The sequence below is a fragment of the Daphnia magna genome, linkage group LG2 (genome assembly GCF_020631705.1).
Source record: "Daphnia magna isolate NIES linkage group LG2, ASM2063170v1.1, whole genome shotgun sequence".
Classification (NCBI taxonomy): domain Eukaryota; kingdom Metazoa; phylum Arthropoda; class Branchiopoda; order Diplostraca; family Daphniidae; genus Daphnia; species Daphnia magna.
Window position 1 is genome coordinate 9,870,940 of NC_059183.1, and position 23,149 is coordinate 9,894,088.

The 23,149-nt window shown below is 38.4% G+C and overlaps 5 protein-coding genes and 2 long non-coding RNA genes across 11 annotated transcripts; 4 read left to right on the plus strand and 3 right to left on the minus strand.

Annotated features, from left to right (window-relative positions):
- Positions 1-6: 6 nt before the first annotated feature.
- LOC123470037 (60S ribosomal protein L18-like) lies at positions 7-1,001 on the minus strand. The gene is made up of 4 exons (XM_045169560.1): positions 888-1,001; positions 670-756; positions 401-607; positions 7-344 (listed from the first exon to the last, which is right to left on the minus strand). Exons 1-4 carry the CDS (start codon positions 888-890, stop codon positions 75-77), a joined length of 567 nt encoding a protein of 188 aa, XP_045025495.1. The 5' UTR covers positions 891-1,001; the 3' UTR covers positions 7-74.
- Positions 1,002-1,779: 778 nt separating this feature from the next.
- Positions 1,780-7,061, plus strand: LOC123470038 (TATA element modulatory factor-like). Of its 2 annotated transcripts, none has more exons than XM_045169561.1 (18): positions 1,780-1,932; positions 2,029-2,217; positions 2,287-2,424; positions 2,505-2,641; positions 2,813-3,029; positions 3,096-3,370; positions 3,453-3,859; positions 3,924-4,014; positions 4,080-4,408; positions 4,472-4,556; positions 4,648-4,762; positions 4,871-5,063; positions 5,199-5,343; positions 5,421-5,615; positions 5,686-5,809; positions 5,879-6,057; positions 6,298-6,375; positions 6,439-7,061. In XM_045169561.1, the coding sequence occupies exons 2-18, from the start codon at positions 2,076-2,078 to the stop codon at positions 6,460-6,462; spliced, it is 2,874 nt and encodes a 957-aa protein (XP_045025496.1). In that variant the 5' UTR covers positions 1,780-1,932; positions 2,029-2,075; the 3' UTR covers positions 6,463-7,061. The 2 variants fall into 2 exon arrangements, with proteins under 2 accessions (XP_045025496.1, XP_045025497.1); XM_045169562.1 differs by having other exon boundaries at positions 3,099-3,370.
- A 494-nt stretch (positions 7,062-7,555) lies between these two features.
- On the minus strand, positions 7,556-12,955 carry LOC123470039 (UDP-N-acetylhexosamine pyrophosphorylase-like). 4 transcript variants are annotated; one of them, XM_045169565.1, is made up of 11 exons: positions 12,799-12,955; positions 10,648-10,775; positions 10,420-10,580; positions 10,120-10,324; positions 9,859-10,034; positions 9,525-9,763; positions 9,293-9,420; positions 9,079-9,219; positions 8,827-9,015; positions 8,463-8,525; positions 7,556-8,321 (listed from the first exon to the last, which is right to left on the minus strand). In XM_045169565.1, exons 2-11 carry the CDS (start codon positions 10,761-10,763, stop codon positions 8,162-8,164), a joined length of 1,578 nt encoding a protein of 525 aa, XP_045025500.1. In that variant the 5' UTR covers positions 10,764-10,775; positions 12,799-12,955; the 3' UTR covers positions 7,556-8,161. The 4 variants fall into 4 exon arrangements, with proteins under 4 accessions (XP_045025500.1, XP_045025499.1, XP_045025498.1 ...); XM_045169564.1 differs by lacking the exon at positions 12,799-12,955 and adding an exon at positions 11,017-11,195; XM_045169563.1 differs by lacking the exon at positions 12,799-12,955 and adding an exon at positions 10,997-11,195.
- Positions 11,977-13,022, plus strand: LOC123470040. The gene is made up of 2 exons (XR_006643465.1): positions 11,977-12,600; positions 12,692-13,022. It is a non-coding gene; the product is annotated as an uncharacterized LOC123470040 (long non-coding RNA).
- Positions 13,023-15,763: 2,741 nt separating this feature from the next.
- Positions 15,764-16,707, plus strand: LOC123470041. The gene is made up of 2 exons (XR_006643466.1): positions 15,764-16,552; positions 16,618-16,707. It is a non-coding gene; the product is annotated as an uncharacterized LOC123470041 (long non-coding RNA).
- Positions 16,708-20,507: 3,800 nt separating this feature from the next.
- LOC123470042 (endocuticle structural glycoprotein SgAbd-4-like) lies at positions 20,508-21,468 on the minus strand. The gene is made up of 3 exons (XM_045169569.1): positions 21,310-21,468; positions 21,002-21,234; positions 20,508-20,918 (listed from the first exon to the last, which is right to left on the minus strand). The coding sequence occupies exons 1-3, from the start codon at positions 21,316-21,318 to the stop codon at positions 20,597-20,599; spliced, it is 564 nt and encodes a 187-aa protein (XP_045025504.1). The 5' UTR covers positions 21,319-21,468; the 3' UTR covers positions 20,508-20,596.
- A 139-nt stretch (positions 21,469-21,607) lies between these two features.
- On the plus strand, positions 21,608-22,844 carry LOC123466459 (endocuticle structural glycoprotein SgAbd-1-like). Its single transcript, XM_045169567.1, has 3 exons — positions 21,608-21,997; positions 22,078-22,355; positions 22,440-22,844. Exons 1-3 carry the CDS (start codon positions 21,989-21,991, stop codon positions 22,735-22,737), a joined length of 585 nt encoding a protein of 194 aa, XP_045025502.1. The 5' UTR covers positions 21,608-21,988; the 3' UTR covers positions 22,738-22,844.
- The last annotated feature ends 305 nt before the right edge of the window (positions 22,845-23,149 follow it).

Below are 23,149 nucleotides of genomic sequence, written 5' to 3' on the forward strand. Positions count from 1 at the left end.
TTCAGATTGATGGGTTACAAGGATTGTATTAATTTTTGACAACCAATACAAAAACCTCAAGAAGTAGCGTGATTTTACTTTTTGTAACCACAAGATGACCTGCGACCACGAGCACGTTCGAATTTTCGTCCCTTGGAGCGAACCAATGGCTTGGTATGTGATCCAGGAACACCAGGAGCAGGTCCAAAGTGTTTGTTGGCTTCCCTAGCTTTACGTTTTCCTTGAATTAGGACAGTATTTTTGCCTGTTGGTGCTCTCAAAGCCAACTGATCAAAAGTCAAGACATGGCCACCAGCTTTCAGGATACGGGCTCTAGCTCTCTCAGTTGCATGTAATGCACAAACCTAAACATAAGATGGTATAAGTTGGATGCCAAACACAAATGGAAAGAAGAACGTACTGTGAGCTTTGGGATTTTGAAGATCCTAGGATCATCTGTCAAAGTTCCAACAACAACCGCAATCTTGCCTTCCCTACCAGCCTTTTTCATGTGTCTTGACAGGCGAGACACAGATAGGGGAGGACGGTTAATTCTCGACATAAACAAGCGTTTCAAAATGATGCGATTGAACTTGGCCTTGGTTCGTCGAGCCAAAAACCTGTACAACTGTAGGTGACACACATTAAAAGTAACTCTTTTGACATTCTAGGAGATTTCCAAATACGTACTTTCACCAAAAGTCGAAGATACACATCTTCAGACCTGGGTTCACGTCGAACGACTTTACGGTCATATTTGTGGTTGATGTCGATACCCTGATAATAGAAACACAAGAGTCACTTTTAAGAAAATTCGTCCAATACTATGTACAGATAAATTCGCTTGCAATAAATTAACGGAAAACATAAGATGGAATAGATAATAAGCGATGAAACGAGCTCCTTACCATGTTTCTTTACCACTAGGGACCAACGAAGAGAAGAAACCCTATTCAATGATTTTGGTCGAATGAAACACAGGGTAACGGCAACATCGCATTTGGTAGTTTCTAGGACGTTGCCTAGAATACAAATTATAAAAGCATTTAAAGACGCTGTTATAACGTAACGAAAATTACTTTACAAATATTTTTTTAATATTTTCACATACCAATGTATTATATCAATAAATATATTAAGTCAATATAATTTGAAAAAGCTTCAGAAAGTAAGTGTAATACGGCCTGCTACATTTATGGCCGGTTATCGGGCTCCATACTCTCCATTAGGGAAACTTTTGGGTACCCACTCATTCTGGCAATGAAGTGGCGCGACCTGGTGATGGAATTCCCATCGTCTTTCTCTTTTTGGATATGAAGACAAATCAATATCAATATAACATATCACTATAAATGCAGTTGGAACAATTTTCTACACCGAAGGTTCAAAAATCCAATCATACTTTTCGATTCTTTCCCCTTTTGTTTCATGTCTTAAAACTAAACAATGTTACCCAAAATCATTCAAGTATTTCATATCGAATATTTTAAACACTTTCAACAGTTTCCATTATTGAATTGTCAATCTTCAAGCTTCAACCTACATTTTACATTAAAATAAATATCTTCGAAATTCTCGCCCAATAATGTTTTTTGAATCCCTGTCGTCAAATCATTTGTAGTTCATTCATTATATTGTTAGCCGTTTATTCGTTCCATATTCATTTATAATGTTTACTACATATATTTTACCCTTTTTTAATTGGGCCCACAAAGTAGTTGTATAGGTGAACGCTAGGTGCTCTAGTTCATAGCCAGAAAAAGTTCCTCCCCTTGGGTATGGCCTTAAGACCGCCCATAAGTTAAGCAGGCCATGGCAATAGTTATTTGCATATAACTATTGTGTACCAACACTTGTCTGCTAGAAATTGAAATTTCTATTTCCATTTGTTATTTGTTATGGTTGATTTAATGGTAAAGTGAATTGTATTAATGTGTTTCCTTTTGTCATGAGGCAAGTTATTTCAAAACTTTCCAATTTGTTAGTCACTACACTTACCTTTTTATGAGACGTTATACTAAATTACAAATATTTGCGTATCGCCTACAGAGTAGGGAGATTTTGCTGACGTGGCCATCATAGAAGAGGAAAAAAAAATGAGCTGGCTTAACACCTCTAGCATTGCAAACCTGGCAAAAAGTGCATTGAAAGAAGCTCAAAAAACCATAGACAAGGCCCTAGATATAAGAGAATCAGATGCAACAAACCAGCAACAATCAAACAAACCAATTGATAATGGTATTTTGATAGAAAACTGTTATCAGTTTAAATTGAATAACCAGTTCTTTTTGTAAATCTCCATTAAAGAAATTCTTGGACACTTTCTTGAATCCTTTAACCTGGTGAAAGAGGGAAATGATCCACCTGATGAAACCAGAATAATCTCAGGAGATGTTGTTGTTGCTGAACCCAACTCAAGCACTGAAGTTGAAACTAATAAACAATGTAATTGATATATCTATTATAAATTTATTGAATGTTTAGCTGGGAGTGCATTACTAATGGTTATCACGGTTTTCAAGCAGTAGTTTTTCATGCTGTGGAGTCCAGTGTACTTCAACCACTATTTTCACCAAAATCCTTAACTGCTACTAAGGATGTTGGTGATATTGATGAATCATTGACTTTGACTGAGGACTTGGGGAAAAAGACTTCCAACTTGGTAAGAAATTCTAATACATGTAGAGCAAAAAAAAATTATTTAGATAGTTCATTCAGTATACTGAGTATACCAGCAAAGTCCTATAATATTTTTCTTTCAAAAATTTTTCAATTTTCTTTTACAAAACCCCCCATAAATAATAAAAAATATTCCTATTTCATACTGATTTAGCCTGACCAGGTGGTTACGACCGATAGTTTAGAAGATTGGAACGTAACTGAAAGCTACCATAGCTCTACTGTGTCAGTGTCGAGCTCTGTTACCGTCATTAGTCCCGAAAATGATTCGATCGATATGGATTGGAAGAGTGATACGAAAAGCGATGCGAGAGATGAAACTTCCAATCACCACACCATAGAGAACAGACCAGTGTCAGCAGTGCTATCAGGTTGGTTCCAAGTCGTCAGAGGTTTTCAACGTGAAAGGATTAAAACCTTTTAAAGCTTTACTTCAGAAGCGATGAAAGATTCGATGAAAACAGAAACATCGGCATCTGTCTCGGGTGACGAGATTGAAACAACCGCTTCATCAGACATTGAGATCGTCGCAAGTCCCCAAGCAGGCATAAGACAAATCTTGCCTCCAATGCGTTCGAGAAGCAACGAGTCAAAAACTCATAGTCGGAAGCCGTCCGCAGGTTCTAGTGATGATAGCGTGACTTCCGGGGGGCAAGATTCAGAGCTCCACAACGAAAAATGCAATCTTATTCACCTAAATCAGATAATCGAAGTGAGTTAACATCAAAATATATATTTTTTTAACTTTCAGCCTTTTCTGTGTTTTTTTTTTAAATATGTAAACAAAATTAAAGGCTAGGGATAACCAACTGCAGGAGTTTACCAGGAAATTTTATGCGTTGTCAGAAGAAGTCGAACGGGCCAAATCGCAATTGGCTAATGGTGAAAAAGAACGAATTGCACTAAATGAAACCATTCGCCGACAAACAGACGAATTCGCTATACGGTTGTCATCAATTGAAAAACGTTATCAACAAGTGCTAGCTGAACGGGATTCACTAATCAAGAAACTCGAAAAAGTTCAATTAAATCATGAAACATACGCCAACTTAACAGACGATCTAAACGAAAAGAATGAAACAATTCAACAATTAAGGCTTGAAGGCGAAAAGTTATCTAAACAACATCTGCAGCAATCGAATATTATAAAAAAATTGCGAACCCAAGAAAAGGAAGACGAAATTCGTTGCAAACAATTGAAGTAACTACATTTCATCTCACCTCCATTGAAACTGTATACTAATCTAGTATTTCAAATTCTACAGAGATCAAAACGAAGATTTAAAAAATGAAGTTGAACGTCTGAATAGAAGTTTGTCAGCCAAGGAAGAACTTGAGAAGAACCAAATAGAAGCTGTAAGTTAACATGCCCTTCGTACTACAAATGCAGACTGTTGTATTATTGACCATGGATGATGCAGGTTAGGCAGTCTGCAATTGTTAACAATCAGTTGGAAAAGGAGGTTCTTGCTAACAAAGTAATGATGCGCGAAAAACTGGCGGAAGCCGATTCTTTGAGGGCTGCTTTAGCTGAGGTCGAACAAAAACTGATTGAAGAAAGAGCCGTGGCTGCTATACAAAATTCTGCTGAAACTGAGCGCAGTCTTAGCGCCGAAGTAGCTCTTCGTCAACGTCTGCAGCTAGAATATGAAATTTCTAGTCGCGCGTTTGAGGAAGAAAAACAAGCGCTCACCATGCGTTGCCAAGAACTCGTTCACTCCCTTGCTGAAGTCGATTGCGATCGATCAAAGTATTTCTTGCCTTTAAAAAAGATCATCAAAAAACAACATAATTATTTTATTTGTTTCTCTAGAGAACGGGAGCGGATACATGCTGAGGTTTCGCGGTTAATGCACAGACTACAAGAAGCTGAATCACGTAGCGATGAACTGTCTCAGGTACCGCCATTCTTTTTCCAGTTGATATTTCATCAGTTAGTTTATAATTTTATTTGTTATTTTTTCATCGCTATTTTTGGTGCATGAAAAGGCCTTAACAACGGCAACGAAGCCTTTACTACGACAAATTGATTCTCTGCAACATGCATTATCCTCCCAACGCTTGGCAGAGGAGAAATCGGAAAAACTATTTCAGGAAAAACTTGGTAAGGCATAATAACAATATGAAAACATTATATAAAAAAAAAAAAAACTGAAGAAACTAACGAGACAAACTATTTCGTTTGCGTAATTTACCTTCTTCCGTTAAATAGCTTTTTTAGAAAACCAACTTCTTTCAGCTCATCAAAAGGGAACTGCTGACCATGAAACATACATCGCGATGCAAGATCAAATAAATGATTTGTCAGAAAAATGCAAACTTGCCAAAGAAGAGAACCAAAAACTAATACTTGAACTGCAATGCGAAAAAAACCATTGTCTCACTCTGGAGCAGGCAAGAAAAAAGTAAGTAAATTGCTTATTTCTGTGCATTGACGGTTCATTGATACCGTTGGGACTACAGTCTTTGCCATTTCTCTTAATATTATCTTTTTTTCTTCTGACCATAATAATATTTTTCGTTTTTGGGTCCTTCGCTAGAGATAATGTCAGTATGGAACTGATGAAGAGTCAGCTTGTCGAGGAGCTTACGCTATTACGGAACAAGATGGCAGTTTTGGAGAATGATTATGAAAAGCAGACAATAGCTTTAGAGGAGGAAAGAAAGAAAACGTCACATCTTCTGGTAAATAGTGAATTTATATTCACTCAAACAAATTTATAACTAATTTTGCCTAAACTTGCATACATTTGCTTCGGAAGATTCGATTCCAGGAAAAAGAATTGGAATACCGAGTTTTCCCGGCAGATTTGCAGAATTCTGGTAGTATCGGCAGAAAATTAACTTCAACGACAGACGTAGTGTCCCGAAGCAGTAGTCCCACTCCTAGTTTAGGGAAGCTGTCCTTATCTGGCTCGTTTACTGAATCGCATTCCAGTAACCCGTGGAATCCAGCAGTAAATTTCTTTGCTTTTTCCCTTTTTTTTTTTTTTTTGTGTTATCAATAATTACCTATAATTGTTGAAGGACGAGTTATTTGACGGCGGAGTGGTCACTCCTGTGCCAAAGTCAACATTGTATGATACTATGCGAGCGGGCTCTTACACGGCGGTGTTTGAAAGTTTGCAAGCGCAGTTGAAAACACGCGACGGTATAGTTTAGTAGGAATTTATTTTTCAAATTGATCGATTTGATATTGATCTGTTTTGCGCCTTTAAAGGAGAAGTAACTCAATTGCAGCAAGAGCTCCAAAGCCAAGAGAAATCCCGAGATTCCCTGGCAAAAGAACTTACGGAAATGATTAACTCGAACCAGGAGCTAAGTCGTCGTCTCAGCCTATTGGAAATGCTTCATCAAGAGTACGAAGACCTGAAAACAAAATACAATGCCTTATTACAGGTAAAGAGCTAGCATGAACGACAACTTTGGGAAAGCAGTTTTAGGGGATGTGGGACGTCACATCACTGAAAATCTACGCTGGTGATCAGAAGATTTGTTAAATCTTTGTTTTAAAATTACCTATTAATGATACCGATCAACCTGGAACAGCCAAAGGACGCAAAAAAATGCTCCAGGCACCAACAGTTCTTGCGTCGGCTAGTAATTATATTGATTTAAAAAACAATGTTTGTTTCTTAGATGTACGGAGAAAAAATTGAGGAAAATGAAGAGCTGCGCTTGGATTTGCTTGATGTTAAGGAAATGTATAAAGCCCAAGTAAGAATGCGATTTAAAAATTTATGTTTTGGCCCAAATACCAAAGTCGTTTTGTTTTTGCAGATTGATCACCTAATGAAAACGTGAAACCACACTTCTAGAAACTCTACTAATCACTTCTTATTCGGTTATCTTCTGTTCGTTCCGTTCGTAAGAATGACGATGGCCATTGCATTCCAAGCTCTATTGCAGAAAAAAATGTCTATCGTAACAATGAGAATCGAACGGATTTTTCGCCTTGATAAATAAATATTTATTCTAAGGGCGCAAATTGTAATATTTTGGTTTAGTATAATCTGTTTTGAAATTTCCACTTTATGTCTTTCAGTTACGCAAGCATTTTTTAAAACATAAAAATATTCAAAACACCTAGAGATAATGTTTTTCCAATAAAAATAGTAATTGTAGAACACCTTAGAAACATGGAAATTGGTGAATGTTGAGAAATGTATATCATTAGAAAATGTACAGTGTAAAGCTTGAAATATAATACTAAATGAAATTTAAAATTTGAGGGGGAACTAGGATACTGTCAATCACTATGGTCCACTCATCATTTCTCGTTTTGTTAAGTATTAGGACCATGACTTTTTATCTTATTTTCTGCTTTTATATACAATGCAACCGCAGCGTGTACTATAGCTGCTGTTATGAAATAGTTTCAATACATAAATTTGTCACATTAAGAGCTTTCCCAATTCCACTTTTTGATCCACGAATTGACTTGGCATTAGCGATCCCTAGAAGGATGGGTATAATTCAGAACTGCTAGTTATTTTTCGCTAGTATTACGTTTTAGCAACCTGCGCTGAAATAGAAATGAAATCTATTCGCTTTTATTTTTCATTTTTGTATTTTAATTTCTTTTTCTAAGAAATTTTTAAATTTTAATCAACGGATTCACTATTTGATTATCTGCTTGAAAAGTTTGAAAAAACAAACATACATTCTCTTTTCCATAAGGCCTATTTTTTTTTTTTTTTTTTTTACTGAGTAAAAAAAAATGGACAATTACAGTCATAAATTATTCTCAAATGTCTGTGTGATATTTACTGTAATTCGTAGGTATCTGTACCGTTACATCGAATTATTCCTCTAAAATCCAGCGGTACTGTGATGGCGCCGCGACTGATCGTACAATATTTCACAATAAATTGAATCCAATGTTGAATTAGAGCTGTACAGTTTCATTTGGTCGTTTAATTCCACAAAAATGTTTTCCCATGTCTAATTTCTACAACATTCGTTAAGTGCTGTACCTCATTCTTAAAAAGGCATAGACAAAAAAAAAATCACTGTCAATTGAAACAAAATAATAGTTTGAAAGCAAAAATACTGGTCATTTTGTCTTTTAAATTAGACGAATGTTTACCAAATGAATTTTAATAAAAAAAGGCATAGAAATCGAAAGAAATAATTTTTTATGGTTATTTCGAAATTTTGAACATTGCTCCATTCAAACCCTAACTAAGCCAAAAAATACAATTTATTGGTTTTCATGCTTACTGGCATCCATACAATAACCGAAATCGACTGGTCGAACAAGACTGCTGGTGATTCTTGAATTGTGAAAACAGATACATTGCTAATGGTTTGGTCCCCGTCGATCTGTTTGTTAAGGCGAGCCATCTGGAAGTCGATAGGTGTACAGTGTGCACAAAATAAACCTGATTACTCAAACATAACTCGGAAAAAAAAAAAAATGAAAAATAAAAAAAAATTCGATGTCGAGCATAATTTTGATGATATCTGTGAGCGCTCGTCAAATGCTAATGCGACGTAAAATTTAATTTTTGATGCCATTTGACTCGGATAGACTGGATAAGAGCAATGGTGGTCGAAATTTCTTGCCCTTTACCAGCGCTTCCAGACCTTCTCCGTTGTACGAAACCAGCGGTGATATCTCGCAAATCAGAGGTTCTTCCCGTCTAGAACACGTCTTTTGGCTAGTAAGAAATAAACAAACAAACAAAAGTTAATATCTCCACACACACACACAAAAAAAGACATCAGACAGAAGGATTATTCATGCTGTATAGAATAGCGAGCAGCATAACTGTTTACTATTTTCAAGCAAAAATACTTACATTTCATTGTTGTTTGTCTCGTTTTTGGATATTGCTTCTTGGCCTGGGACAGTGGGTATGGCGCTGTTTGTAGCATGCGAACAGGTCAAGCCAAAAATAATGAATGCGTTTTACGCGTTTAAAAAAGGACAACTTGGTAAAGAAAGCATGCTAACACAATGCAATCAAGCACTTAAAAGAGTTAAATACAATAACATGCTATGCTAACTAGTGTAACTAAAAAATGAGATGAATGAACGTGCAAAACAATCGAAAAAAGGAAATACGGACAACGGGCAACGGACAACATAGGTTGTCATGACTATTTCACTTCTAGCAAATAATTAAACTACATGCTTTGACGCGTTATCATCTAGATTCGTACCTGGGAATCAGTGGCAATCGCATGCCTTCATCATCAACGAAAATACCACCAGCTGCTAAAACTTGGCGTTGATGGAGCGAGTAAAGCGCTAATCGGGCCGTAGTGGGGGTATCCTTGTCACCGCTTTGATCGCTGTTCTTTAGAGGACTAAATTCATCCTCTCGCAATACTTCCCACACAACGAAATTCCTGCAATACAATCGCTGTTAGAATTTAAAAGAAAATGAGATTTGCAGCGAAAAATGAGCTTACTTTGCAAATTGAAACACGTCAAAAACAAATTTTTCCATTTTGATTCCGTTGGGCTTATCCGGTTTGCAAATCTTGCCAGTTGAATCGACATACGCAATTTTCTTTTTAGCAATATGGTGCTGTAGCATTCCCTCTTGGCCACTTGAAATAGAGCGGAAACAGTTCTCATTCGTCCTTTGATTATAAACAAAGATATCACAGTTTCAAGACCAACCTGATAACTTTGCGAAGGAATTGAGTCGTGAAGAAATGGTTGCAAATATTTCCGGCGCTGAAAGTCAGTCGCCCATCAGCGTTCCGTTTCTGAGCCGTAGGCAGAGTGATTTCACTGTATTCAACTACCTGGATCCACCGACACACGCACACACACACAAAAAAACCAATTAGAAAGCCATTCACACAAAAAAAAAAATGGGTCACAAGAAAGAAAATTTTTTCTACATTACTTTGTAATGTCCATGAACTTTGCATACGACACCGACTGCTTCAGTGGGAAAGGCTTTCTCCACGACTTTGGCAGCGCAATCAGCGCCTTTGCTCAAACAAAAGCCCATGAAGTGAGGATCAGCCATTTTGACCAAAATGTTGTCGACACAGTAGACGTGGATATATTCAATTTGTCGCTTTTCCATGTCATCGAGGATGCGGCGATCACGTAACGCTCTGTATAGCCCTCCATTACCATCTTATCGCAAGAGAGAAAAAAAAAAAACGCATTAATTTTCTTTGTTTGTTCATAGATAACATACGACTAGCTGTAAAACGTTTCAAGTCACCGACCGGGAGCTTTGGCGATGTGCGACTTAGTTTCCAAGATGATCTTGCCGTCCAACGTGAAACAAGGCAGCATCCCCTGTTCGAACACCACCAGATTTTCTTCCTTTAAACCAAAAAAATCGTGCTTCCGGAAAAATTCTTGCGTCGGCTCTTTCGTATGTTCACTTGTCATGATGTACCTTAAAACGACAAACACCCATTTAAATAATTGCAGCTTCAGGCACAGTGAATGTCCTTATTGTTCACAAAACAGTCATTAAGTACCAGGGAATAGCTCCTTTTAGGCCGGTCCTCTCTTCGGTTAATTGCTGCAGCCGTAATAGTCTTTCAGCTTGTAATTGGTAGAGTGTTTTCCCAGATGGACAGCCGACATTGAACATCCCTTTAGGGTAATCCACACCTAAACGTGTTCCTTGTCCACCGGCAAGAAGCAGAGCAGCAACGCGACCTTGGCCAATTTGTTCCATGGCTGCAGCAAAATGGGAAAGGGAAAAATAACATATTCATAACAGTAGGAAAAACGTCCGACGAAGAATACTATAATAAACGTTTATCAATGATTACCCAGCTGTTCGTAGTGTCGTAAAAGTTCTGGGCTGGTCCGCGTCACTGCGCCATGTAATTCAGGTGGAATTGGCTGCAAATGTTCGTCTAATTTTTCTTCTTCGTCGTTGGCAGACGCAATCGTATGGCGAAAGAATTCGATTACTTCTTCCATGTTAATACTATATTTCAGAAAAGATTTGAAATTAGTTTATGAAAGCTATGCCCTGAAGTGAGACGATTACATACTCATTAAGCTGATGGAACAATTGCTGTCGCTCCTCTTCAGTCAAACTCGGCCAGAACTGGAGCAGGTGTTCTTGTCCATGTTCTTTCAGTTTTTGTACCAGTTGGGCTACATCCATTTTTTCCCCTTGCTACACAACAATTACAAAAGTGAAAGATAATTGAGTCGTCAAAAAGTAAACTTAAATTTCTGTTCATAAAACAATTCAACCAAATGGTCACAGCTCAAATAAAGAAACGAGGCAAAAATAGAAAGTAAACTTCAAAGAAATAGGGAATATCATTATAAAAAGATCGGCTCTCGGTAATGGTTTTGCCTTTCACTTGGCATACTTGGCTGTACACAACCTACCCGATAACTTTCTTACGTACTGCTAAGAGTGATGGGATACGAGCTGCAAAACAGGAGACTTTCCACTGAACGAGTAGTCCACAAGAGGCTTCTAAGCAACTATCAGGGAAAAAACAACAACAAAACAGCAAGAGACAAGCTGAAACAACCTATCGGGTCCGCTGTTCGTTATCAACTGGCTCCCACCACGCAGACCCGCAATAATTTCTAGTGACCACTCGCCGTTGCATATATACCCGGCAGACATGTGGGAATGCAAAGAACGGTTGAGAGAAAGTGTACGGTTTTCGAGACCTTGGATCTTTCAATATCGTAGTGATACGCCCAAATTACAGGTACTTCGAAATCGGGTTTCTACATCTGGTTGGTGAAGAACAAGGTAACCCGGAAGTAGTCTTATGACCAAAAAGAATAAACAGTAATAAAACGGGCACTTCATCCAAGTTTATTTCCGCACTTTCTAAATGTGTGGCTGTGGCCCATCCCAATTTTAGCATTTCGATATCAACGATTCGATTATCAACGTTTAAGTCAGCAATATGGACCGATAGGCGGACATGTTTCCGGCACGTGAATTTCAAACACGACTTTCGTTGCAATAAAAAAAAACATTCAGAGTGTATCGGTTGAATGCGTTATCTTTTCAAGGAGAATGCAAGCACTCAATCTGGATAACCTTATAGAACATTCAGGTGTAGCTGCGTGCGCTTAAGGTCGCTTGCTTTCAAATTTGTGCCGTAATTGGTGCGCAAGTTGTGATTTGACTTTCACTAGGATGCCATCAGGGCTCCAACAAAAACACAAAACCGGATCTGACTGATCGAAGAAAAAAAAGAATGTATAATGAAAAGAAAAGAAAAATAACAAATAAAATACAACAACAACAACAAAAACCCAGTCATCATTTTTCTTTTTTCTGTTTCCAATTTTTTTTTGTTTTTTTTTTTGCTTTTTTTCTATTACCAGATAACTTCAAATTTTTTAAATTCTTTACAATATCAAACTGAATTTAAAATTAAAATAGAAGATGGAAGAAGTTGGGTCAAGCGGGTTTCTAAGGGAACAATCAAGAAGCAATGTATACGTCAACCGCACAACTTTGTATGGATACACCTACTATTTGAATTCCTTTGAATGTGGCCTTTTAAGCTTTATTTGCTAGTGATTAAAATGCCTTGTCGTGATAGTTGGAATGCTATAGTATTCTTCCCGCTTTTTCTCTAGAATTCTCCCTCACTCCCCCCCCCCCACCTTTTTTTCCTTTCCTTAAAATAAATTTGTGACAGCTATATTACTCTCCTCGATGATATATTACGGTAAGTATCAAACAAATGTTTATTCGATACTTAACTATTGTACGTTGTGTTTGCGACATGGCTAAAGTACTTCCCCTTCGTTTCGAAAGCTGTAGAAATTTAGAATTTTCATGACCTTTCAGTTTTATCTATGATGACCGACTCATCTTTATGTTTACAGTATATAATCTACCATAACCGAGTTCCTATGGAGACCTTTAGATAAAAGTTGTCATCCCTACCCGGTGCACGAAATAAAAGGTATAGACATTGAGCCGATGCAGATAGAACATGACGAAATAAGAGGCGGTAATACGACACTCTCAAATTGTTCAAATCTAACGCCAAAATTAGATGTGGAATCACACTTTTCTGAAAACCTTTCTAAACCGTTTGACAGGTGCCAATCTAAGCGTTTTACATGTCCACAGAGAAGGAAATAACAGCTCTGTCATCGGCTTTGACAACGAAACCGAGTCCGAAGTTGAAAGAATTTTTTGGACTTACCTTACATGTACGATAGCTATGACAGCTACCACCACCACGTCGTCAAACTGTAAGCATCCTGTATGCGATGCCCGACTTAACGCCAAGTGCAATGTTTTTCTGTCGCGAAACGATTTGATTAACAATAGTTAGGTATGCATCTATCTGTTGCAAACAGCTGTTTGTTGTGTGGAGATTGTAGGCCATCTAGTGTTGACAAAGTACACTATAAGTGCTTCATTGAACATGGGATTCTTTTTCAACTCTGCGGTGCGACTGCGATCTTCATTATTAATTTATTTTTAAATTTATCTTATTTTTGCATTTCTTTTTTGTGTGTATTAAATGAAACCATAGTTTACGTTATGCGCTACTCGCACACATCTCCTTTCCTAACAAATAGTGATACGGTCCGTAACTTTAAATTCTTAAAAAATCAAGGTTAGATCGGAAAGCTAACGTTTTTAAAATCTAGTTTTCGTTCTGTCGAGTAGGTAGTTGACCGAGTATGGAACAGAGGGAGTTGGAGGCCTGTTCTATTCCCAGGAGTCCTAATAATCGTAAAGTTGAACGCAACTTTTTACTGCAATTAGCCAACAAGGTGCTTGATACCATGCGTTTGATTAATTTAACGTTAATCAGTTAGCTTGAGGTGAGGTTAGTCAGTAGCCTTATGTTAAGGTTTCACCATCTGCAGGGAGCAGCAAAAAGAACAACTTGGTCTCCGCGAGACGGTCTCGAAAACCGCTATATCCCAGTGGGACTATCCCGGCCCTCTGATTGGCTCTCTCCCTCTCCTCACCCTATAGCCCCTCCACCCCTTCTGCTTGTGGTGTGTGGTCTGTGGCGTGTGTGGAGTAGTCGGGCTGCCGCATTCATTTGTTTGTTTCTCATGTTTATTCATTATTATTTTGTTAATAAACTATTTATACCTTTATTATATCGTTTTTAATTTTATTGCACCGAAATAAATTAAATATTGGTGTGTTTTCATTACAACTATTGTGAATTGTAATCCACGGGCAATTGGGTTGGTGCGAGTCGGAGAAAAAAGGTTCCAAAACCCGATTTTGGGAGAATCGGGAAAACTATATGTCCAAAAGTTTTAATAATTATAAGAATGGATAAATCTTGACAAGGTCTATCCAATTCTGCAAAAATATTGCTTAGGGTGTACTAATTAGGAAAATAAACCGCTTGGCCATTTTTCGGGTAGGTCGGTGCGGTTTAGCGGGTCAAAGGTACCCCCCCCTAAAAATACGTAATATTTCAATAATTTATTGCGAGAAAACTATAAGGAAAAAATTAATAAATTTAACAGAAATGGATAGCTCTTGGTAACGGCTATCCATTTCTGTAAAATAAAAAACATTATTTTCATTTTAAAAAAAAATTTGGACAAGAAGTTGTTTGAAGTTTTTGCGCTCTAGATATATACTAGATCCAACTCCATCTCGTTCAGGGGCCTGAACGCTGTCAGGCAAAACATGACGACAACTCCTGTTAGGGTTCAGGTCCCTGGCCTCAATTTGCAGCAAGAGATAGGCAGCTCAATTCGCTATACTAGCGCAACTTGCCTTACGCATTCAGTTGCAACTCCATCTCGTTCAGGGACCTGAACCCTGTCAGGCAAACACACAAAACCCCCGAGCCGTTATTTTTTTGTTTTGTGTTTGTTATTATTTATGTTTATTGTTTATTTTTCTTTCTGTTTCCTTTCCGTAATACAATGCCTTTTAACTTTACAATTTTTTTTTTCATTTATTAGAATATTACTTAATTAAGCAACGGTATAATTTCATTAAAATTACTGTAATAATTGTGAATTTCCACTCATGGGCATTCGGGTAGTGGAACCGGTTCCAAAACCCGATATCATTACTGTGTACCCTATTTGACTTATTTTGTGCAATACATAATAGTTTTATTTATTTTCCTTCACTTGCCCACCCTTTTTTAAGTTAAGGCTGGGCCATATCTTTTAAAGGGGGTATTTTGAACGAAAGAAAACCGCTTGATAAGCACCTACCCGAGTAATGACCCATCAGCTATTTTTCAGGTAGGTAGGTCGGTGCGGTTTAACGTGTCTCGGGTAATTCCTCTATCCCAGTGCACAAAATTAAAATATCTTTATAGGTAACAATATTAGGTCTAAATAAACAAATTTTACAGAAATGGATAGCCGATAATGGGGGCTATCCACTTCCGTAAAATTTTTACTTAAAAAATACCTAACCGAGTAGTTTCGATTGCAGGGGGAGATAGGAAAAAAGGGGGTTTTTGATTTATTTACCCTAGTAATACTTTTCTAATTCAGGAAATGTTCTAGAATACTACACTTTAAGACATTCTGCGTCTTCTCCAGTCTTTATAAATAATTAATCATCCCTAGTTTTCCACTACTTCAATAGTGGAAAACTTACATTCTACGGATTACCTGAATTATGTAGTATTTTTCACTATTTTTCTTTGGTCGAAATTGTAATCCAGTTAAGACAAAAATCACTTTGAAAAAATACTTCCATAAGAGCCTGTGTACTAAAAGGGTGGAGTTTTCTTTTGATGGCTGCCGACAGCGTTGTCGGACTACAAGAATCCTGCTATCCGCACGGTGCAGGAGGTCTATTGGTAGTCTACAAAATAAAATATTCTCTAGAAAGTTTTTGAAAGAATAGCAGACTAAACTAAAACTAGTCAATGCGATTTAGCTAGCTGTGTAGTGCAGTAATACCTTGCATAACCTACCGGAATTTAAAACAAGCGGCGCTATATGTTTTTGTAAACAACGTAAAAATTAACGTCAAGAAAAAAGATTACGTTGACGTTTATGCGTTAAATTAACGGCCCCCAAAAAACCCGTTAACGGAATTTTTACGTTGCACGTTACGTTAAACGTCACATCACTACCTTCTTCTAAAGTATGTTCACATCATTTTGCAAGTGACGATGTTTTCAAACAAACAACGCCTTCATAAGAGACTCTTTGACCAGATCATCGCTGCAGTTACGAAAGATGGGATGGGGGGGGGGTTCCCAAAATTTGTTGTTCTGAACACAACCAACAAACGGTCCCTTTCTTGATTTTTGAATACGTAGAAATAAGGTATCACATCGAAGCTAAGCGGTACAAAAAACATCATTCAGGAGTTGAAAACAAAGCATCAAAAGTTACATAAATTGTCATTGATGGTAGTTTAAATAAAAAGCCGGAGACGTATCATGAGATAAATGATAAAGCGTTGAATTATTATTTATTATTATATTATATTAGGTTATTCTGCCTAAAGTGGTATTCCACATATCTCGTTTGCTTTAAATAAAATAAAAACCCTTAAAGTAAGTAGATTTTGAACTAAAGGCGATATACGCGGTAAAATCGGTAAAATGATAACTAACCCGGGTAGTCAGCGCCCCTAGCGGATGCCCCAAAATTTTCTCAAGCTTTAGCAGACGCCAAAGCAAGCAGACGACAGTTCTTCGACGGTCAGACCTATTGCCATGCCGGTTCGACAGGGCATGCACTTTTTTGGGCGAGTTACCAAAAGGACTCCAGGGTAAACGACTTTTGGTTGCAGGTTTCCGACACTTGGACATCTGGCACACGACGACAGGACATCTGCCCATCGACTTTAGGACTAGTGGTTCCCGACATTTGGACACACAACAAAATGTTGCTGAACCCAATTAGCAGAATACTCGACCAGTACTCAGCGACGAAAAGACTTCCAGTTAAACGACGAGTGGACTCCCAGGCAATCGACGTTCGAACTCCCGGGTAATAGACGTTTGCAATCTTTTTGTTTTGGTTTTCTTTTTTTTCGAGTGTTCTTTACGACATAGGAACTCCTCTTCCAGCGACAAAAGGACTCCCAATCCAGTGACGCACGGATTTGCTTATTTGTTGCAGCTGAAGGATCGTTAAGAACATAGGTATTTTTAATTGACTATGATTATTGTATAGATATTTGTGCTTACATTTATCGGCTGGATAACTTATTTATTTTTATTATAGAAGAAAAGTTTAATTACAATTATGTAAATATTGTACTCTGAAATGGAACGAACATGGGTAACCATGTTTGTTGTAACAGTGCTTGGTTACACTTCGGCAGGACATAAGGAAAAAAAAAAAATAATAATAACTTAAAAAATAACACAAGGCTTAAAAAATAACAAAGGCAAGGAAGCCCCTTAAACAACTGCTTGCCGTCCACGAACTCCAGGCCTTCGCTGGCCAGACATTCTTGCGATTTCACAAAATTCTCGACTAATTCGTAAACAACACTTTGGTTTTCGTTAAAGGACATGTCCAAAAAGTAAATAAAACAATGACACAATTATTGCAAGTGGCTCTAAACTCACGTAATTGTATTCAATTTTTTTACATTACAGTAATAAGAGAATCTATAATCTAGCCGATAAATCCAAGCAATAAATATAAGACAAATATAAGCTAGACAATAATTACAATGAAATATGAAGACCAATCGAATTTAAAATACTTACCGAAAGAAAAAGAGTCCAAACGTCGCTGGCCCGGGAGTTCACTTGTCGTAATCTCGTAAAGGACTTGCTGGGTTCAGCAATATTGATTGTCGCGCCCAAACGTCGGGAACCAGTAGTCCTAACGTCGCTAGACAGATGTCCTCCTGTCGCGAACCGGTCGTCCAAGTGTCGAGTGCCAAAAGTCCAAGTGTCGGAAAACCTCGAGTCCTTTGGGCAACTAGCCCAAAAGTCCCTATCCCGTTCGACAGGGCAATAGCCATAGAGAGCTATTGCCCTGTCAGTGCTAAAAACCCCATCTAGCGACGGCTATTGGATTTTACATTACCTACATACATTTTTACTTGATCGTGACACTTGTCTAAAACTCTAACAAGTGATGTAGCAATTGGCATGTTATATTTCACTAATTGCTATTGATATTTCAGTAAGTATTTCTTTCTAATTGGTTTAATATGTTTGATGGATTGTTAAACTCAATGTTTGAATTTTGTCTCTGGTAGATGATCTCATTATGACACTTTTGTCAAAGTGATATATAGCAATGGGCATGCTAGAATGTCACTTTCACTCATTGATAGCCTATTGATGTTTAAGTAAGTGGCTCTTACCTAGCAAGACAAGTTTTCTCTAATCCAAAAACGATTGATACAGGGTTGTAGATCTTTTTACGCTGATCATTTTAAATATAGGGTTTAGGGTGTGCAAATGAGCGGGAGTGTCCGTAAAACGCGTACAAAGTTTCGAGTTTTACGGAACTGACGCGCTGCCCGAGCCGGCCAGAAGGGGGGTCGGGCGGGGGGGATTGCGCGTACCCATGGGAGAGGGGACAGTGAAGGGGGGTTTACCTGAGCCACACCATACGGCCCCATATTTTCCCATTGCCTCGCATGTCAACGGTGGTGTAATGGTTAGCCGGTTAGCCGGTGATGCGAAAGGTCCGATGTTCGAATCTCGTCTTGCTAGGTAAGTGCCGTAAGTTTTTCTTAATTGATTCACTCATGACTGATTAATAGTTCAACTCAATTTTTGAATTTAGTCCCTTGGTAGATATTCTGAATTGGCGGTAGATAACATTCCAGTCATCTTTTGCGACACCCGAAAATTGTTATCTACAAGCAGTCCCAAAGGGAATATAGGTTCGCGAACGGTCGAGATCTTATACAACTTTCGAAACTCGATTCCGAGGTGACCTTCCTAGAATTCTTTTTATCGAGCCAGAACATCCAATGTTCAAATCCGATGAATGCCCATCTTTGAATATCTGTTTTTACGCAATTTGTAACGAAGTGAAATACTGAAATGATATTTAAAATCAAAAGTGTCCAAGTGAGAGGGGTGCCGATTGTATTAGGTTAGACATATGGCTTTTCCGAGAACTTGGTTCGGTTAACCTTTTTGAATAACTTTGATTGTAATCCGTTGTAAACTGCGACCAGCAACGTGACTCACCTTTAACCGACTTTTAGATTTTGTATTTGAAACATCTCTTCACTTCGTTAGCTTTTGCGTGATTGGAAAAAAACGGACTTGGAATAAAGTTGGGACTTCAAATGCAAAAATCTAAAAGTCGGTTAAAAGTGAGTCATGTTCCTGGTCGTAGGTTACAACGGGTTACAATCAAGGTTATTCAAAAAGGTTATCCGAACCAAGTTTTCGGAAAAGCGGCTCTTCCCTAGCAATTCAAGTTTTACTATCGAAAAACGATTAATACAGGGTTGGAGATCTTTTCACGCTGATCATTTTTAATATAGGGTTTATGGTGTGCAAATGAGCGGGAGTGCCTGTAAAACGCGTTCAAAGTTTCGAGTTTTACGTGGCTGACGCGCTGCCTAAGCCGGCCAGAAGGGGGGTCGAGTGGGGGGGATTGCGCGTACCCATGGGAGAGGGGCAGTGATGGGGGTATACTTGAACCACATGCCCACATCATATCTAAGGCCATGTTTTCCGTTCGGATTTTCCTTGGCACCACGGCTATCATGTCAACGGTGGTCTAATGATCAGAAGCCCAAGCTGCTAATTAAAAGTACCGAGGTTCATATCGGACCAAAAAAAAAATTTTAGCATGTTAAAATTTTTAAATCCCAACAGTATAAAAATACAATATCATGCGAAAATCAATGAAAGCACTCGCAATAAAATTGGGACGTTATTGCATTTAACTAAACTACAGAGAAATGCTACAGCATCATGAAAACACAATTAGTTTTTAGAAAAAAATTCAATGAAAAATATTATAAGATAACTTTACAATATGCAACATTATTACAAGTTTGCAACCTACGGGGTTGTTAAGTCTACATAGCATTATTAGTATTCTTCTCAAACTCAAGTGAAATGATATAACATCATTATTACAAAGAATATGTTTTATTTATTAATACAAAATTTAAGAGTTGGTATGTATTCATATTCAGAAAGGCTACCAATAGCCGTCGCCAGATGGGGGTTTTAGCACTGACAGGGCAATAGCCCTCTATGGCTATTGCCCTGTCGAACCGGCATGGCAATAGATTTCACGGTTCTTCGACCTCCAGTTTATGGTATAGGAGTTATGGTAGGCGTACTCCCAGAGGCCAGAGATACATAGAATGTTTTATCAAGTCTTTTATACTGTTAAATAGATGTTGGAAAACAGCTACTGTCCGTTTTGGCATCTGTTGGACCTTTATGTTGCATTTGGTAAACGAGATAGACTAAATTGACGAAAATAAAAAATGAATTTTATTCTTTCCTCATTGAATTATTTATTTAATAGGATTGAGTAAATTTTAAAAAGAATATTATTCATGAAAAATGGTAAAATATAGGATTTGTATGATGTAAATCATCGTTCCTGAATGGAACGCTAAAAGACCGGGAATTTTCTGCCGCTAGGTGGCAGGTGGATAGCTCAACCAGTTGTATCTAATTTTTATTTTAGTTCCTTTCATGACAACAGTAAGCCTAATATTTTGGGAACAACCAGTATCCAATGCCTTTTCCTACTTCCAACATGCTTCATTTAATCTTTAATCACTGCGTAACACAAATCATGTTGCTGCAAAATAGTCGCAGGGTCCGGATGAAAAATGATTTCAGAACTTTTTCTTTTTGTCTTGGACTCTTCTTTACTTCTGGGTTTTTGGATAGGAAATTGTCTCATCTAACTACTTGAATACGGGATAGTTTTAGGCTTTAATTGAAATTTCTTATAATCTGGTATAACATTTAATGTTAAAAACTTGTTCAGTTTCCATTCCGTTTATTTGAACATCAATAAGTTAGAACTGCACAGTTCGCATCAATCAGGTATCACTTACGAAATGCTTATATTTTAAAAACCAAGTCCAGTGCGCGTATAAGGGAGAGCAGGGGCAACTGGAAGTTCGTATTCGTGGACAGGAGCAACTGGGAGTTCGTACTCGTGGACGGGTGGGAAGGGCAAGTGATCACCTTTGGGCTGGAATCCAGCTTCATCAGCGGCCCAGGTCAAAGTGAATTTCTGGCCTTCAGGGGAAACCCAGTAAGAGGATCCCTTGTTGGTGTTGCCTAGGACTTCACCGTACGATTCTTTGCCGTAAGAGTCGTAGGTGACTCCTTGCATTTTCTTCTGAACTTGAGACTCTTCACGGGTAGTGTAGTCAGACTGGGCATAGCTGTGGGTTGAAAGGATTAAATCTTTTAAATCTGAGTATTTTAAATCCCTATGGTAATGATGTGAAGAATTAAGTTGACTTACCTCCATTGGCTGCTGCCATCGAGGTTGCGTTCGTCAGATTGGCTGGTGATGGTGATATCAGCGTATTTGTTATCCTTGTTGTAGCTGGGAGTAGGGTAAGCTGGTGCAGGGTAGCTAGGAGTAGGGTACTTTGGTGCAGGGTAGCTTGGGGTAGTATAGCTGGGGGCTTTGTATTCCGGCTTGTAGCTGGAAGGCGCAGCGGCAGCAACAGCCAAGAAAGCGGCGATGACAAACTACGAAAAGAAATCGAAACTTTTCAATGAGCGATGAAAATGTAAACCAATAAAATCATAAGAAATTCAATTTACTAGTTTCATGTTGCGTACTGTTGATGAATTGAACAACTGATGGCTTGAATCACCTTCAAACGGGTTTATGTAGCCGGCAAAATAAAGGGTGTGTCGCTTGTATTTCACTTATTGACCTACTTTTAAAAGCGATGATCACCGTTCTTTGGTGGTTAACTATGCATTCCAGGCCATGGCTCTTGCAATGCAGTGATTGCATGCGGAAAATAGGAATCAATATCTACATGCTTTTGCTGATTCTTCAGCTGTTGTTAATTGAGCAATTAACATCCATTCTTGTCGATTCTAATGATTTCCGCAAAGACTTTGACATTGAAGGAGTAGGAGGAAATCAACATACCCAGTTCTAACAAATTCAATACTTTAATGCAGGGCATAGACAATTTTTTAGCAGCTTTGGCTAAATGTGAGCTATTTAAATGTGAAAATGTTGACAGTCTGGCAGAAGGGTCTATCGCAAAGCAAGAAAACAAATGTGTAAAAAGCTAGTATGAAAAGTGAGAGTGCAGAATATTTTGCACAACGCCCATACACATACTGCTTGAACGAAAGCTACCGGCCAAAATAACTAGGTCAACTGAATGCCCGATTGCCTGTTACTTACCATTCACCAGACTATATAAGCCCAGGAATGGAGAACCAAAATCATCAGTTGTTTACCAAACTAACCTAGTACAACATGAAGCTGGTAAGGCATTTTATCCCTAATTCTTCCTAACCTGGAGAAAAAACTTTGGACTTTAAACTAATTACGGTATTTTCCGATAGTTCTTCGTCGCCGCATTCTTGGCTGTTGCTGCCGCCGTACCATCCAGCTACAAGCCGGAATACAAAGCTCCCAGCTATCCTGCCCCAAGCTACCCGGCACCAAAGTACCCTACTCCTAGCTACCCCTCACCAGCCTACCCCGCACCAGCCTACCCCACACCAGCCTACCCCGCACCAGCCTACCCCACACCAGCCTACAACAAGGATAACAAATACGATGACATTACCATCACCAGCCAATCTGATGAGCGCAACCTCGATGGCAGCAGCCAATGGAGGTAATTGAATTTCATTCTTTATACTACTTAAGATGAGTATAAAAGGTTATCATAACCGAAAAAATAAAATCTTTTAATTCACAGCTATGCCCAGTCTGACTACACCACCCGTGAAGAGTCCCAGGTTCAGAAGAAGATGCAAGGAGTCACTTACGATTCTTACGGCAAAGAATCGTACGGTGAAGTCCTAGGCAACACCAACAAGGGATCCTCTTACTGGGTGTCCCCTGAAGGCCAGAAATTTACTTTGACCTGGGCCGCTGATGAAGCTGGATTCCAGCCCAAAGGTGATCACTTACCCGTCGCACCCGTCCACGAATACGAACTTCCAGTTGCCCCCGTCCACATCCCTTTCAACGGCAAAGGCTACAAGATCTACTAAATTAATGAAATCTCAATTGAACAAATAATTTAAAACTATGTATTTTATGCCTTACGCCTTTTGGCTCTTGCTGTAAAAATGTGTGAATATAAAGCGGAGACTATCTAGCAAACTTGTTTTTTTGGATCACATATTCAATGGGGTTCTTGGTGAAATGGAGCTCTTTCGTCGACTTTGGGTTTTGGGCGTTGATTAGTTGTTGAGAGTATTTTGAAGCGATAAAGATGAATCCGGAATAATGTGAAGATGCAACATGATGCGAATCCATGCTGGACATTGGATGGGAACAGAGGGATGTGCACTTTAGAAAGTGTCCGATCCAGTGACTAGTCAAAATTGTTGGTCATGTTCAATCGCTTGGAATCGCAATAAAAAGTGTAGCATCCAAGCCTGTTCTGTTAGAAAGCCTTCA

Excerpts from the sequence above, each read along its gene's own strand:
- LOC123470039 (XM_045169565.1), bottom strand. The coding sequence starts at position 10,763 with ATGGATGTAGCCCAACTGGTACAAAAACTGAAAGAACATGGACAAGAA. Across the intron at positions 10,325-10,419 it reads ACGACACTACGAACAGCTGG|CCATGGAACAAATTGGCCAA; the intron begins GTAATCATTGAT and ends ATTTTGCTGCAG. Across the intron at positions 9,220-9,292 it reads TTCCTTCGCAAAGTTATCAG|TGGCCAAGAGGGAATGCTAC; the intron begins GTTGGTCTTGAA and ends CTCTATTTCAAG.
- LOC123466459 (XM_045169567.1), top strand. Across the intron at positions 22,356-22,439 it reads GATGGCAGCAGCCAATGGAG|CTATGCCCAGTCTGACTACA; the intron begins GTAATTGAATTT and ends TTTAATTCACAG.
- LOC123470037 (XM_045169560.1), bottom strand. Across the intron at positions 608-669 it reads ATCTTCGACTTTTGGTGAAA|TTGTACAGGTTTTTGGCTCG; the intron begins GTACGTATTTGG and ends TGTCACCTACAG. Across the intron at positions 345-400 it reads TCAAAATCCCAAAGCTCACA|GTTTGTGCATTACATGCAAC; the intron begins GTACGTTCTTCT and ends TCTTATGTTTAG.
- LOC123470042 (XM_045169569.1), bottom strand. Across the intron at positions 20,919-21,001 it reads GATGGCAGCAGCCAATGGAG|CTATGCCCAGTCTGACTACA; the intron begins GTAAGTCAACTT and ends TTCAACCCACAG.
- LOC123470038 (XM_045169561.1), top strand. The coding sequence starts at position 2,076 with ATGAGCTGGCTTAACACCTCTAGCATTGCAAACCTGGCAAAAAGTGCA. Across the intron at positions 3,371-3,452 it reads ACCTAAATCAGATAATCGAA|GCTAGGGATAACCAACTGCA; the intron begins GTGAGTTAACAT and ends ACAAAATTAAAG. Across the intron at positions 3,860-3,923 it reads ATTCGTTGCAAACAATTGAA|AGATCAAAACGAAGATTTAA; the intron begins GTAACTACATTT and ends CAAATTCTACAG.